The sequence below is a fragment of the Mobula birostris genome, chromosome 29 (genome assembly GCF_030028105.1).
Source record: "Mobula birostris isolate sMobBir1 chromosome 29, sMobBir1.hap1, whole genome shotgun sequence".
NCBI classification, from domain to species: Eukaryota; Metazoa; Chordata; class Chondrichthyes; order Myliobatiformes; family Myliobatidae; genus Mobula; species Mobula birostris.
Genome location: NC_092398.1, coordinates 11,911,890 through 11,925,830, shown reverse-complemented (window position 1 = coordinate 11,925,830; position 13,941 = coordinate 11,911,890). Strand labels below are relative to the sequence as shown.

Genomic DNA, 13,941 nt, shown 5'->3' with positions numbered 1-13,941 from the left:
AGTGCTGCCACAAGAATGCAGCATCCATTATTAAAGTCCTTTACCATCCAGGCCATGGTCTCCTCTCACTGCTGACATCAGGAAGCAGCTATAGGAGCCTCAGGTCCCACACCAACAGGTTCAGAAACTGTAAATACCCTTCAACATCAGGCTCCTGAACCAGTGTGGATAATTTCACTCTGAACTGATTCCACAACCGATGGACTAATTTTCAAGGACTCTACAACAACTCATGTTCTTAGTAATATTTATTCATATGGGTTAAAGGTGACCTAGGACTCAGGACGGCTGGTGTTTACAGGACTCCTTGCGAATGCGGAGCAGCATATGTCAGCTAGATGGGGCACACAGTAGAAATCTGCACCAAGGGGCACAGGAGGTGTATCTGTTTGGGTTAACCAGAGAAACTGGCAGTAGCAGAACATTACATTCTCAATGGCCATAGGGCTGTCTTCCACGGCACAAAACTACTGTGCCATGCCAATGGCTTTTTGGTCCGCATGGTGAAGGAAGCCATTGAAATAAAACTAGAGAAAAAGAATTTTAACAAAGACAAAGGTCTCACTCTAAGTAAGAGCTGGAATTTGACTGTAAACGAGGTGGGACAGTGAAACCTGATTGGATGAGGACTAACCAATCAGGAGGGATGGAGGACAGGGGTTCAACCCCCTCAAAAATACCTGGCCGTGGCAGTAATGATCACTTCAATGTGAGCCTAACCACCTACCCTAGACACTGAGCTCCACTAACATCAATAATCTGGGGGTCAAAACTGATCAGGAACTCAAATGATCAGCCTGGACCCAAACTGTGAATACAAGGACAAGTTAGGGTCTGGGAATCCTGCTGCAAGCAATTCGCTCCTGCCGTCCCTAGGCCTTTCTACCATCTACAAGACACAAGTCAGAAGCACAATGCCTCGAGTGCGGTGCCAACTCAAGAAGTTTGTGGATGGAATAACTGTTAAGAATGCATTCCATTAACCATTTTAAGCTCATTTGTTCCACAACCAGCACACTGATTGCAGTAGGGTACCATCTATAAACTGCACTTCTGCTACCAAAAGGGACAAGGACGTAGGAACATGGCGCATAGGAAAACCATCCTCCTGCAGATTCTTCTCCATTCTTCATCATCCCTGTGGAACTCTCTCCCCAAGCAGCTCGACTAGAAGGACTGTGTAAATCACAAGCACAAGAAAGTCTGCCAACGCTGGAAATCCAAAGCAACGCACAGGAAATACTGGAGGAACTCAGCAGGCCAGGCAGCATCAATGGAAAAAAATAAAGAGTCAACGTTTCGGGCCGAGACCCTTCATCAGGATGGATGCTGCCTGACCTGCTGAGTTCCTCCAGCTTTTTGTGTGTGCTCTTTTAGAAGGATTGTGGTGGCCTTTGCATTGAAATAATGAAATTTTTTTTCCCACTTTGAAGGTATCCTGAAAATGAGACCGTAAGGTATAGGAGCAGAATTAGGTCATGGAGTCTGCTTCACCATTTCATCATGACTGATCCATTTTCCCTCTCAGCCCCAATCTCCTGCTTTCTCCTCGTAACCTTTCATGCCCTGACAAATCAAGAATCAATCAACCTCTACCGTAAGTATACCCAATGACTCCACAGCCGCCTGTGGCAAAAAATCCCACGGATTCGCCAGTCTCTGGCTGAAGAAGTTCCTCTTCACCTGTTCTAAAAGTATGCCCTCTGTCTACGGCTGTGACATCTGGTCTTAGACTCCCCCACCATAGGAAACATCCTCTTCACATCCACTCTGTCAAGGCCTTTTGACACTCGATAGTTTTCAGTGAGGTCACCTCTCAATAGCAGCACTAACAACTTGCACAATTAGAAATTTTTCAAGTGATGATAGAAATTTGGAATTCTCTCCAGCAGTAGGCCCGCAATAGAAATCTAGACCAATTTACACTTCCAAAACATGCAAAATGTTCTTGGGGCCAAAACCAATTATCAATGCCATTCAGGTGCAGGGCAGACACATAGTCAGAAGGGATCTGCACTGTTCAAATCAACAAAAATTGATTTGAGAGGCCCTTCCCCTCAAAGGATTGGACTCAAACAAACAAGTTCCAGAGCATGCTAGTCATCAGAAGATCAATTTTATGGTATTCAGAACACAACAGACAGCTCAGTCGGAGAAGAGGGATAAAGATGGAAGCATATTTGAAATAAGGCCTTTGAAAGTTGGACTTCTAATAGAAGGATACAACGTCAGTCAAAAAGCAAAAGAATTGCAGATGTCAAAAATATGAAATAAAATCAGGATTGTTAGAAATTGCTGTTCCTCTGCAAGTTAAGCAGAGGGAGAAACAGATTTACCATTTCACATTGCTGGCTTTCATGATGAAAACTTCAGAAAGGCTCAGAAACCAAAACTGTTGGAAGAGAGGTTAGTACACTGCTGTTTACGATTGGTAGTATGTTCAAGGTGCACAGTGCTTATTCCTATTATTATCCCAAGATAAAGTGCTTTGATACAACTAAGTAAAGCCAAACAGTGACCCACAAACTTCCCATCCCCAATGTTTATTTTAAGGCAGAGCCCATCTCCAATTCTCTCTTGACACTCATAAATTTCTACTGATGTACTGTAGAGAGTTTTCTAACTGGCTGCATCACCGTTTGGTATGGGGGCGGGGGAGCACTGTACAGAATTGAAGCAAGCTGCAGAAATTTGTAAACTCAGCTCCATCATGGGCACTGGCCTCCCCGGCGTCCAGGATACCTTCAAGGAGTGGTGCCTCAAAAAGGCTGCATCCATCATTAAGGACTCCATCACCCCCAGGGCATGCCTTCTTCTCATTCTTACCGTCAGGGAGGAGGTTGAAGACACACACTCAATGATTCAGAAACAGCTTCTTCCCCTCTGCTATATGATCTCTGAATGGGTATTGAGCTCATGAACACTACCTCACGACTTTTTTCCCCTCTTTTTGCACTACTTTTTAAAAAAATATATATGCACTTCATACTATAATTCACAGTTTTTATTATTACATATTACAATGTATTGCTGCCGTATAACAACAAATTTCACAGCATATGCCGGTGATGTTAAACCTGATCCTGATTCTTGTGCTCACATTGGAATTCCAAAATTCCGATTAGAATATCCCCGATCAAGACAAGTTTCCAGTCGCTGTTTGGTGATTCACCTTGGAAGAAACTGAAGACGTATACTCAGATAAGCCACAAGTTACCTGAATTTACTGGTCTGTTTTGACCACGTTCTATAGTATACTATACTAAACACTGAAATAAAAACATTGATTTGCAATAATGCAGGAGCGGATATCTGCAGCAAACCTGAATTTACAACCCTACCTAAATTAAGCAAACCTAGGAAATTGATCCTAGGTTCACAATCCACAATCAATTGATTTCTTATTGAATAATAGAGCTACAATGGATTTCCACAGATTGGTTGACTATGTCCTCATTTCAAATTCCCAGAATTACCATTATTTTTCAGGCCAGTTTCTTCTGCATTTGTTTAACTACCTACTGAGCAATCTTCTTCACATGCAAGTTAACAAATTGTTTCAATAACTAATATACATGGCTTCCGCTTTAAGTTGGCGAATCTCAGCGACTTCTGGCTGGCAGTCAAAGAGACAAGGAAAACAACTAAATAGTTTGTTAATAATTCTTTTCCTGGTGAGTGATTACCCCAAATAGCCTGTAACTTTCCTTTGGACTTGGAGGAAATGTGACATGGCAGAATCAGAGTGAAGCAAGGTAGTGGGCCTGTCTCTGAGAGCCAGGAAGGCCTGAGGTTTGATCGACCTAAGCGCTGGGCCGAATCAGAAAGTTTGGTTACAGGCCAAATCGAGGTGGCGGGTTCAGACACCAGAGTGTATCCATACAGGCTAGTTCAGCTTGCTGCTCCATGACAAATACACAGCTCTGCACTGAACGAAGAGTCTCCCTTTCTGGACTTCAGTTCAGAATGTTACTTGCTTGTGTTTATTGCTTATATGATCTGTTTTTTTTTCTCTGCACATTGGGTGTTTGATGGTCTTATTTAATGGGTTCTTTTGGGTTTCTTTGTTCTGTGCTTGGCTGTTAGGAGACGAAGCTCAAGGTTGTATAAAGCAGGGGTCCCAACCTTTTTTGCACCACGGACTGGTTTAATATTGGCAATATTCTTGCGGACCGACCGACGGTGGTGGGGGGGTGGGGGGAGGTTGTTCAAGTAGGGTTACCGACTTTCTTACTCCCAAATAAGAGACAAAAGTAGCAGTCAAATATGGGAAACTTGTGTTTACCCTGAGAAAGACTACCGTGACCATAAAGCATTGTGCAACCATCTGTGTGTGCATGCGTGATGTGCACATACATGACACGCGCATGCGTCTACGTGCCGATTTTTTCCTACAAATCGGTTTTGGCTTAATCTTCACAATTCTGTTAAGTGAAATTACACTGTACATACATTAGTGCTACTTTATATAGGCTGTGTATTTATCATATCATTCCTGCTTTTACTATATGTTAGTGTTATTTTAGGTTTTATGTGTAATTTGGTAGGTTTTTTTTTTGTGTCTGAGAAAGCTCAAAACTTTTTCCCATATAATTTAATGGTAAGTGCTTCTTCACTTTACGCCATTTCAGCTTACGAATGGTTTCATAGAAAACGCTCTACCTTAGCAGGGGAAATATGGGACAAACCAACTTAGCCCAATATACGGGATGTCCCGGCTAATACGGGACAGTTGGCAACCCTATGTTCCAGTTCAACAGTGTGTGACAGGGAATGAGGAAAGGTGCAGCTGACTCATATCGTTCCTTATCACCAATTATATCGTTTCCTCACGGCCCGATAGCACATGCTTTGCAGCCCAGTGGTTGGGGACCACTGGTATAATGTGTACATACCTTGATATAAAATGCACTTGAACTTTGGAAATAAAACATATGGCTGCCTATTCCTTGTAATTTAGTGCAGCAGAACAGCTTTCAAGTTAACACAATCAGCACCCAAACCATTAGAAGCCCTAGCTGAAGTAAAAACAAAACATTCTCTTTTTTTAAGCTCTTGCTCACGTCAGGGGGAAGCAATGGTTACCTTAAATAATTCTTTCATTTGTGGTTTTCTGAGTGCCTCCTCTGTGACCACATAATCCGCTCCCATTGCCTTCAAACTGTTTGACAACTGCTGCACGTTTGGTCTGAAAAACATTTAAAGATGTTTATAATAGAAAGTCATGTGCAAGTTTGTGTATCAAGGCTCAAAGTGAGTTGCTATAGTTGTCACAGACTTCCAAATATATTCCACGTCTATTTATTTCTACTGATCTCTTTTCTCAATCCTACACAGCACCGTACATCATTCTCAGAAAATACTTATTTATTATTTATTGAGATACAGTGTAGAACAGGCTGGTCTGCCTCTTCAAGCCACAATGCACAGCAGTCCCCCGATTTAACCCTAGATTAATCATGAGGCAATTTACAATGACCAAGTAACCCACCAACCAGTAGGTCTTTGGACTGTCGTAGGAGACTAGAGCACCCAGAGGAAACCCGTGCAGTCATGGGGAGAATGTGTATACTCCTTACAGGCAGTGACCGGAATTGAACTCGGGTCGCTGGTACAATGTGCTAACCACTACGCTATTGTGCCGTCCCAACTGTTCAGTCTGGATGATACACATTTGCCAAACATAGAGGTAACAATTTTTTTTAATCTTTCAAAACAGTTTACATGTGCATTGAAAAATGTTTTCACATATCCTTCATACGGTCTATATACAGTCACTTTTTTTCTGCGAGTGAGGGGGCCGGAGATTGTTATTGGATCCTCTGCAATTGGGTGCTCAACTTCCTAGCCGGAAGACCACAATCTGTGTGGATTGGTAATAACACCTCCTCGCTGACAATAACACTGGTGAACCTCATGGGTGTGTGCTCAGCCCACTGCTCTACTCTCTGTACTCCTGACTGTGTGGCTAGGCATGGCTCAAATACCATCTATAAATTTGCTGACGATACAACCATTGTCGGTAGAATCTCAGGTGGCGGAGAGAGGGCGTACAGGAGTGAGATATGCCAACTAGTGGAGTGGTGTCGCAGCAACAACCTGGCACTCGACGTCAGTAAGACAAAAGAGCTGATTGTGGACTGCAGGAAGAGTAAGACGAAGGAACACAGACCAGTTCTTATAGAGGGATCAGAAGTGGAGAGAGTGAGCAGTTTCAAGTTCCTGAGTGAAAAGATCTCTGAGGATCTAACCTGGTCCCAACGTATCGATGTAGTTATAAATGAAGACAAGTCAGCGGCGTTACTTCATTAGGAGTTCGAAGAGATTTGGTATGTCAACAAATACACTCAAAACCTTCTATAGATGTACCGTGGAGAGCATTCTGACAGGCTGCAGCACCGTCTGGTATAGGGGGGAGCTACTGCACAGGACCGAAACAAGCTGCAGAGGATTATAAGTTTAGTCAGCTCCATCTTTGATACAAGCCTACAAAGTGCCCAGGACATCTTCAAGGAGCAATGTCTCAGAAAGGCAGTGTCCATTATGAAGGACCTCCAGCACCCAGGGCTTGCCCTTTTCTCGCTGTTGCCGTTGGGTAGGAGGTACAGAAGCCTAAAGGCACACATGCAGCACTTCAGGAACAGCTTCTTCCCCTCTGTCATCCAATTCCTAAATGGACATTGAACCCTTGGACACTACTTCACTTTTTTTGAAAACATACAGTCGGTCCTCCTTATCCGCGAGTTCCCCATGCGCGAATTCAACCAACTGCGAATCGAGAAAACCCGGAAGTGCTCTTCCAGCACTTGTTGTTCGAACATGTACAGACTTTTTTTTCTTGTCATTATTCCCCAAACAATGCAGTATTACAACTATTTTACATAGCATTTATATTGTATTGGGTATTATAAGTAATCTAGAAATGATTTAAAGTATACGGGAGGATGTCGTGGATCGGGATCAGAAAAAAAAAATGGAAGTTCTCTTACTAAGTAAGTTGGAACAAGTACATCCGGTATTATTTAGCGTCAGTTAGTCAAATGTTTGCCTTAGTATATAGTATATACTTTACCTTTCTTTGCATATAAAACACGGTTTCAGTGCCAGGCTCGGGAACAGAAATTTCCGAGTTCGATCCAGTGACAGCCTGCTCCCGAACGCACTCTCCATCTGTGCCGGGTTGGTGTGGAGGATCAAAAACCCAAAACCCCAAAACCCAATAATTAAACCACTGCGTTGCTTAGTAATAATTGTAGCTTTCATCAGGGCAGGAATTTTCTCACTTTATCCTTTAAAATTGTTCCGATTGTTGACCGACTGTAGCCTAACACTTTTCCAATGACCGATGGCGTTTCACCTCTTTCTGATCACTTTATTATTTCCACTTTATTTTTAATTGTGATTATTTTCGTGAACAGAAACACTGCGGATTCAGAGCACAGCCACCAGGTCCTAATGTCCACCGCACTGAGACAGGTTAAATAAGGTCCGGGGTTCTGCTGGGTCCTAAGGTCCACCACATTGAGATAGGTTGAATAAGGGACCTGAGCATCCGCGTTTTTTGGTATCCGTGAGGGGTCCCAGAACCAATCCCTCCAGGGTAAGGAGGACCGACTTTCTGTTTCTTGCACAATTTTTAATCTATTCAATATACGTATACTGTAATTTATTTATTTTTGTTTTTTTCTATATTATGTATTGCATTGTACTGCTGCTGCTAAGTTAACAAATTTCATGTCACATGCCAGTGATAATAAACCTGATTCTGATTCTGATTACTGTCGCTGTTCTTTTTCTGCGAGTGAGGGGGTTGGGGATTGTTATTGTCACTGATTTTTCTGCAGGGGAGGGGTGGGGGATTTGATGCTATTGTCTCTGGGGTTTTTTCTGCAGGGAGGGAAGGAGGGAATTTTGGGGTCTGTGAGTTACGTTTCTTTTCTTTTTCATGCGGGGGGGGGAAGTTGATGCCTTTTCTTTCATCAACACCCATGGTCTTTCTGTATTTAATGGCTATCTGGAGAAGACGAATATCAGAGTTGTATTGTACATGCATGCTTTGACTATAATATGGACGACTGAACCTTTGAACATTGAACAGTACTGCACAGGAATAGACCCTTCAGCTCATGATGTGCCAAACTAAATAAACTAGTAATTTTAAAAACGCAAACACGAGGAAATCTGCAGATGCTGGAATTTCAAGCAACACACACACAAAAAATGCTGGTGAATGCAGCAGGCCAGGCAGCATCTATAAGAAGAGGCACAGTCAACATTTCGGGCCGAGACGTCGACTGTACCTCCTCCTATAGATGCTGCCTGGCCTGTTGCATTCACCAGCATTTTGTGTGTGTGTTGCTTAAACTAGTAATTATACACCTAACTAATTGCTTCCACTTATACCATGCCCATATCCTTCCACGTGCCCATGTATGAGTTTCTTAAACACCTCTATCATATTTATCTTCACTACCACCCCTGACAGCGCACTCCAGGCATCCACCACTTTGTAAGAAAAAAAAACTTGCCCCACACATCTCCTTTGAATTTAACCCCTCTGAATTAATTAATTGATTAATTAGACATTTCAACCCTGGGAAAATGATACCATCTGTCTACTCAATCAATGCCTCTCATAATCTTATGAACTTCCTATCAAGCCTCCCCTCAGCATCCACCACTCCAGAGAGAACAACCATTGTTTGTCCAGCTTCTCATGGCAAATGCTCCTCAATGCAGGTAGCGATCTGGAAAACCTTTTCTGCACCCTCTCCAGCGACTCCACTCCTTTCAATAACAAGGCGACTAGAACCAAATGCAATACTCCAGACCAACGTTCCTTCTGCGCAGGCACAGATCTATTGTTACTAGTCCACAAAGGAAATTAAACTGCGCACAAAAGGTTGTCACCCTCTACCTCGTTGGCGCGTTTAGTATATTTCACGATCGTACGTAATCACAGTTCCTCTCCCAGCTTCTGATGTGGACGGTGTTGGCAATGCAAAGTCTGCAATGATATGTCTGTAGATTTTAGAACTGGTTTATTTATACTGCTGTTATTGAAGGAATTATTCAGTGCGCACATGCTGGTGTCACTGGGCAAAAAAATTGTACAGCACAGTATTTTTTCGTCATTATAAATCAGAGGGAACATTGCCCCCGACTCTTGAATTCAGTGCTGTGAGTACCAAAGGCAAACATGCCATCTGCCACCTTTATTACTGTATGAACTTCTGCTGCAATTTTCAGGGAGCTATGAACTTGGGCCTCTAAATACCATCAATGCTATTAAGGGCCCTACCATTAACAGTGTACAGTCCTTTTAAATTTGATCTCCCAAATCGGTGTATCAGGCAGAGTACAGTAAGCTGTAATACTTGGCTAACATTGAAGTGCACAATCATGGCCCAGAATCTACCAAATACATTGTGACAAACCAGTAACTTTTGCTACAAGCCCTGCTAGTCACCTACAAGTCACTGATAGTAAGCATGCAGGTACAGCAGGCAGTGAAGAAAGCTAATGGCATACTGGCCTCATAACAAGGGGAATTGAGTATAGGAGCAAAGAGGTCCTTCTGCAGTTGTACAGGGCCCTGGTGAGACCACACCTGGAGTATTGTATACAGTTTTGGTCTCCAAATTTGAGGAAGGACATTCTAGCTATTGAGGGAGTGCAGTGTAGGTTAACGAGCTTAATTCCCCGGATGGCGGGACTGTCATATGTTGAAAGATTGGAGCGACTGGGCTTGTATACTCTGGAATTTAGAAGGATGTGAGTGGATCTGATTGAAACATATAAGATTATTAAGGGATTGGACACGCTGGAGGCAGGAATCATGTTCCCGATGTTGGGGGAGTCCGGAACCAGAGGCCACAGTTTAAGAATAAGGGGTAGGCCATTTAGAATGGAGTTGAGGAAAAACTTTTTCACACAGAGGGTTGTGGTTCTGTGGAATGCTCTGCCTCAGAAGGCAGTGGAGGCTAATTCCCTGGATTCTTTCAAAAAAGAGTTAGATAGAGCTCTTAAAGATAGCGGAGTGAAGGGATATGGGGAGAAGGCAGGAAAAGGGTACTGATTGTGGATGATCAGCCATGATCACAATGAATGGTGGTGCTGACTCGAAGGGCTGAATGGCCTATTCCTGCACCTATTGTCTATTGTTTATTGTCTATTGCTGGCATTTTTTCACTCGCCTTTCCTGAGGTCATCTGGTACTTTGCTTATTTCCCCATGCTTCACCCATCAGTCCAGATAATTAAGGCCGTCATTCTGATATTGTTTCAATAATTTAATGGACCTCACATGTAATACATCAAACGTGGAGCAGTGTGACCATTGGGGCTCCCAATAAACACACTGAATTCATTAAGCACAGGTTTTGTTTCAATACAGTAGTTAGCCTTCTGCGCTAATTTCCAGTTTGCATGAGGAAATCTGTTTCATTAGTCACAAATACAATGAAATAGTAATTGCAGATATCTAATAAGAATGTGAATCACTACATTAGTTACACTTCTTACAGTTTGAGGCATATACAACAAAACACAATTTTGGATTTACAATATGCCTCAACGTAGACTGAAGGTATGTTTAATCTGTACATATACAGTGGATTCTGGTTAATTGGGCCATTGGTTAATCAAGGCAGCCGCTCTTTGGGGAAACTCAAATCCAGAAAATTGCCGGGGTTCCCTTTGTTTATCTGGGACACTATGCCCCTTAATTGAGGCAGGAGACTCGCCGAACAGGTTCTAACTAGCAAGTGTCGCATGCATTTGTGTGGTTGTTAGCTGCTATACTGTGCTTATAGCCAATAGTTTTTAAACAGCATCAGTTGTGCATGTTTATGTTCAAAAAGCAGTGACTTTTGTCACTGATAGTTGACAAGAAATAAGCAGTAAGACAATTCAGAACTGTTTTGCTCACTGTGGTTTCAGGCATTCAGACTTGGAGATGCCAGAAACGGCCAGGAGTGAAAATGAAACAATTGCACTACTTCAACAAATTAGGAACTATGAAAAAACTTAAGGGATTGATAATCATCTTGAATGCTACAATGGAAATGATGACTGGGAGGATGCAATCATTGATAGCATTGTGCGAAAGCAGTCCATTATCTGTACAAGGTGTCTGCATTGATTTTGTTCATTTACAATGAAAAAAACACGGCAGTGGGCTGAATTCCTCCATTGATAATTATGAGGAACTAAAACACAGTTTTATAGCACTGTGGTAGTATTAGTAGCGTTCTAATTTGTTCTGTATGTAATTTAAATACATAGTTTGTCACTCAGCTTGTCCCTTTTATACTTTTTTAAATTATTTCCATGAAATTATGGCTAATTGGGGTAACCACCTAATTAAAAGGCTCATTTATTGTCAAAGTATACAACTTAAAATTCTTCTTCTCCGGCTAGCCATGAAACCAAGAAAGAAGAGAAAGGCAGCACCATCATCAACCCCCAAAATCTGACAGTGGGAGTCTTTAAAAGAAAAGCATATTGGAAATCAGGACCAGCATGTTCTCTTGAGGATGAAAGGAAAGAATGGGAAAGTTTAGGAACATCGTAAGACAAGGGATACTTTTATGCTTAGTCAAATAGCAAAAGCATATGAAGGTTTAGGAAGCTGAAATTAGACAAGGCCTTTGAGGAATATAAAAGTAGGAAAGAACTTCAACAAGAAATCAGAAAGGCTGCAAGCAGTCATGAAGTGTCCATGACAAATAAGATTAAAGAGAATTTGGAGCAAGAGGGTAGCTAAGGAAAGGGCAAGTTTGCTAATGACTCCACTGTTGTGGGCTGAATCAAAGGTGGTGAAGAATTGGCATATAAAAGGGAGACTGGAAACTTGGTTGAACGGTGCCACAACAACAACTTCTCATTTAATGTCAACAAAACTAAAAGAGCTGATCATCGACTACATGAGGAAGAAGCCAGAGTCCATGAGCCAGTCCTCATGGATCATGGCCGCCAGAGAAAGCAGGATCTCCCAGTGGCCGCACATTTTAATTCCATGTCCCATTCCCATTCCGATATGTCTATCCATGGCCTCCTCTACTGTCAAGATGAAGCTACACTCAGATTGGAGGAACAACACCTTATATTCTGTCTGGATAGCCTCCAACCTGATGGCATGAACACTGACTTCTCAAACTTCCGCTAATGCCCCACCTCCTCCTCGTACCCCATCCGTTATTTATTTATATACACACATTCTTTTTCTCTCTCCTTTTTCTCCCTCTGTCCCTCTGACTATACCCCTTGCCCATCCTCTGGGGTTCCCCCCCCTCCCACTCTGCCTTCTCCCTGGGCCTCCTGTCCCATGATCCTCTCGTATCCCTTTTGCCAATCATCTGTCCAGCTCTTGGCTCCATCCCTTCCCCTCCTGTCTTCTCCTATCATTTCAGATCTCCCCCTCCCCCCCAACTTTCAAATCTCTTCTTTCAGTTAGTCCTGACAAAGGGTCTCGGCCCGAAACGTTGACTGTACCTCTTCCTATAGATGCTGCCTGGCCTGCTGCATTCCACCAGCATTTTGTGTGTGTTGCTTCAAAGTACATTTATTATCGAAGTGTTTGTAAGTGACTCAGAATCAGATTTCTCACTGATTCTGATATGACGTGAAATTTCTTGCTTTGAGACAGTCTGTAGAACAACACAAAGACATAAAAATCTATAAATTACAAAAAAAATGGTGAGGTTAAAACTAAAGGAATCGTGAGATTCATGGACCATTCAGAAAGCTGATGGTGGAGGGGAAGATATTGTTCCTAAATCTCATTCATTGTGGATATATAGTTAACCAGATCAGAACTTCTGCAGTTTCAAAAATAATCCAAAAGCAATAATCAGAAATTTTCATGAAATTTAAACTATGCAGACATTTTCATTAAGGTGGAAGCATTCAACATTACTGATCCCTTGGAACACTTTCCAATCACCAAAGAAAATACAACCTTTGAAAGGTATGCAGAATAAAATCAGCCATATTACAAACAGTGGGCAAGTGGCCAAGTGGTTAAGGCATTGGACTTGAAGGTTGTGAGTTCAAACCCCAGCCGAGGCAGCGTGTTGTGTCCTTGAGCAAGGCACTTAATCACACAGTGCTCTGCGACGACACTGGTGCCAAGCTGTATCAGCCCTTGCCCTTCCCTTGGACAACAATGGTGTCGTGGAGAGGGGAGACTTGCAGTATGGGCAACTGCTGGTCTTCCATACAACCTTGCCCAGGCCTGCGCCCTGGAGAGTGAAGACTTTCCAGGTGTAGATCCATGGTCTCACAAGACTAGCGGATTACAAACAACTTGTCTGTTTCCTGTCTATAAAATGCATCTGGTAGATTCAAAACCCAGCAGTGATACAGAAAGAAACCACAAAAGTAATCATGAATATGTAAGAAAGAATTGCAGAAACCGGAGACATTTCAACCTTGAAATCAGGCAGGGATTTCCAAACATTTTTTAATGCCATTGAGCCTTACCATTAAACGGTGGTCCGTGGACCCCAGGCTGAAAACCCTTGAAATAAGGTGACTTTGATGAATCCATAAAGGCCACAATAATTAAAGGAACAAAGATAAATTCAAGTTGGAAAGTAATCTGGAGGGCTGATAGCCAAGTGCTAAGTAGGAATACCACGATGAAAGTTATTCCAGTCCGCGTACGAGGCAAGTTACAGCAGTGGTTTGCCGTTGCCTTCTGCCGGGTGAGTCTCCAAAGGGATCACCAGCTCGTAACCCAGCACGGATGGAAAGCGTGCAGGGGAGCCGGCTGGATTCCAACTCGGGACCTTTTGTCCCGAAGTCCGACGCTGATGCCACTACACCACCAGCCGGGTCCACCTTTAGAATATATAATTTATATATCCTGTGCCTTCTGAATGGCCTCCAGAAATTCCCAGCCATTTCTCTGCCATGTCAACCCTGCCAGTGTTCTTTA

The 13,941-nt window shown here is 42.7% G+C and overlaps 1 protein-coding gene across 2 annotated transcripts in view; it reads right to left on the bottom strand.

Annotated features, from left to right (window-relative positions):
- The window catches only part of mecr (mitochondrial trans-2-enoyl-CoA reductase), a 63,049-nt gene that overhangs the window by 22,520 nt on the left and 26,588 nt on the right, over window positions 1-13,941 (bottom strand). For both annotated transcript variants that reach the window (XM_072246902.1, XM_072246903.1), the window contains exon 6: window positions 5,086-5,188. In XM_072246902.1, coding sequence (XP_072103003.1) covers window positions 5,086-5,188 — 103 coding nt within the window. The remainder of the gene's footprint in view (window positions 1-5,085; window positions 5,189-13,941) is intronic.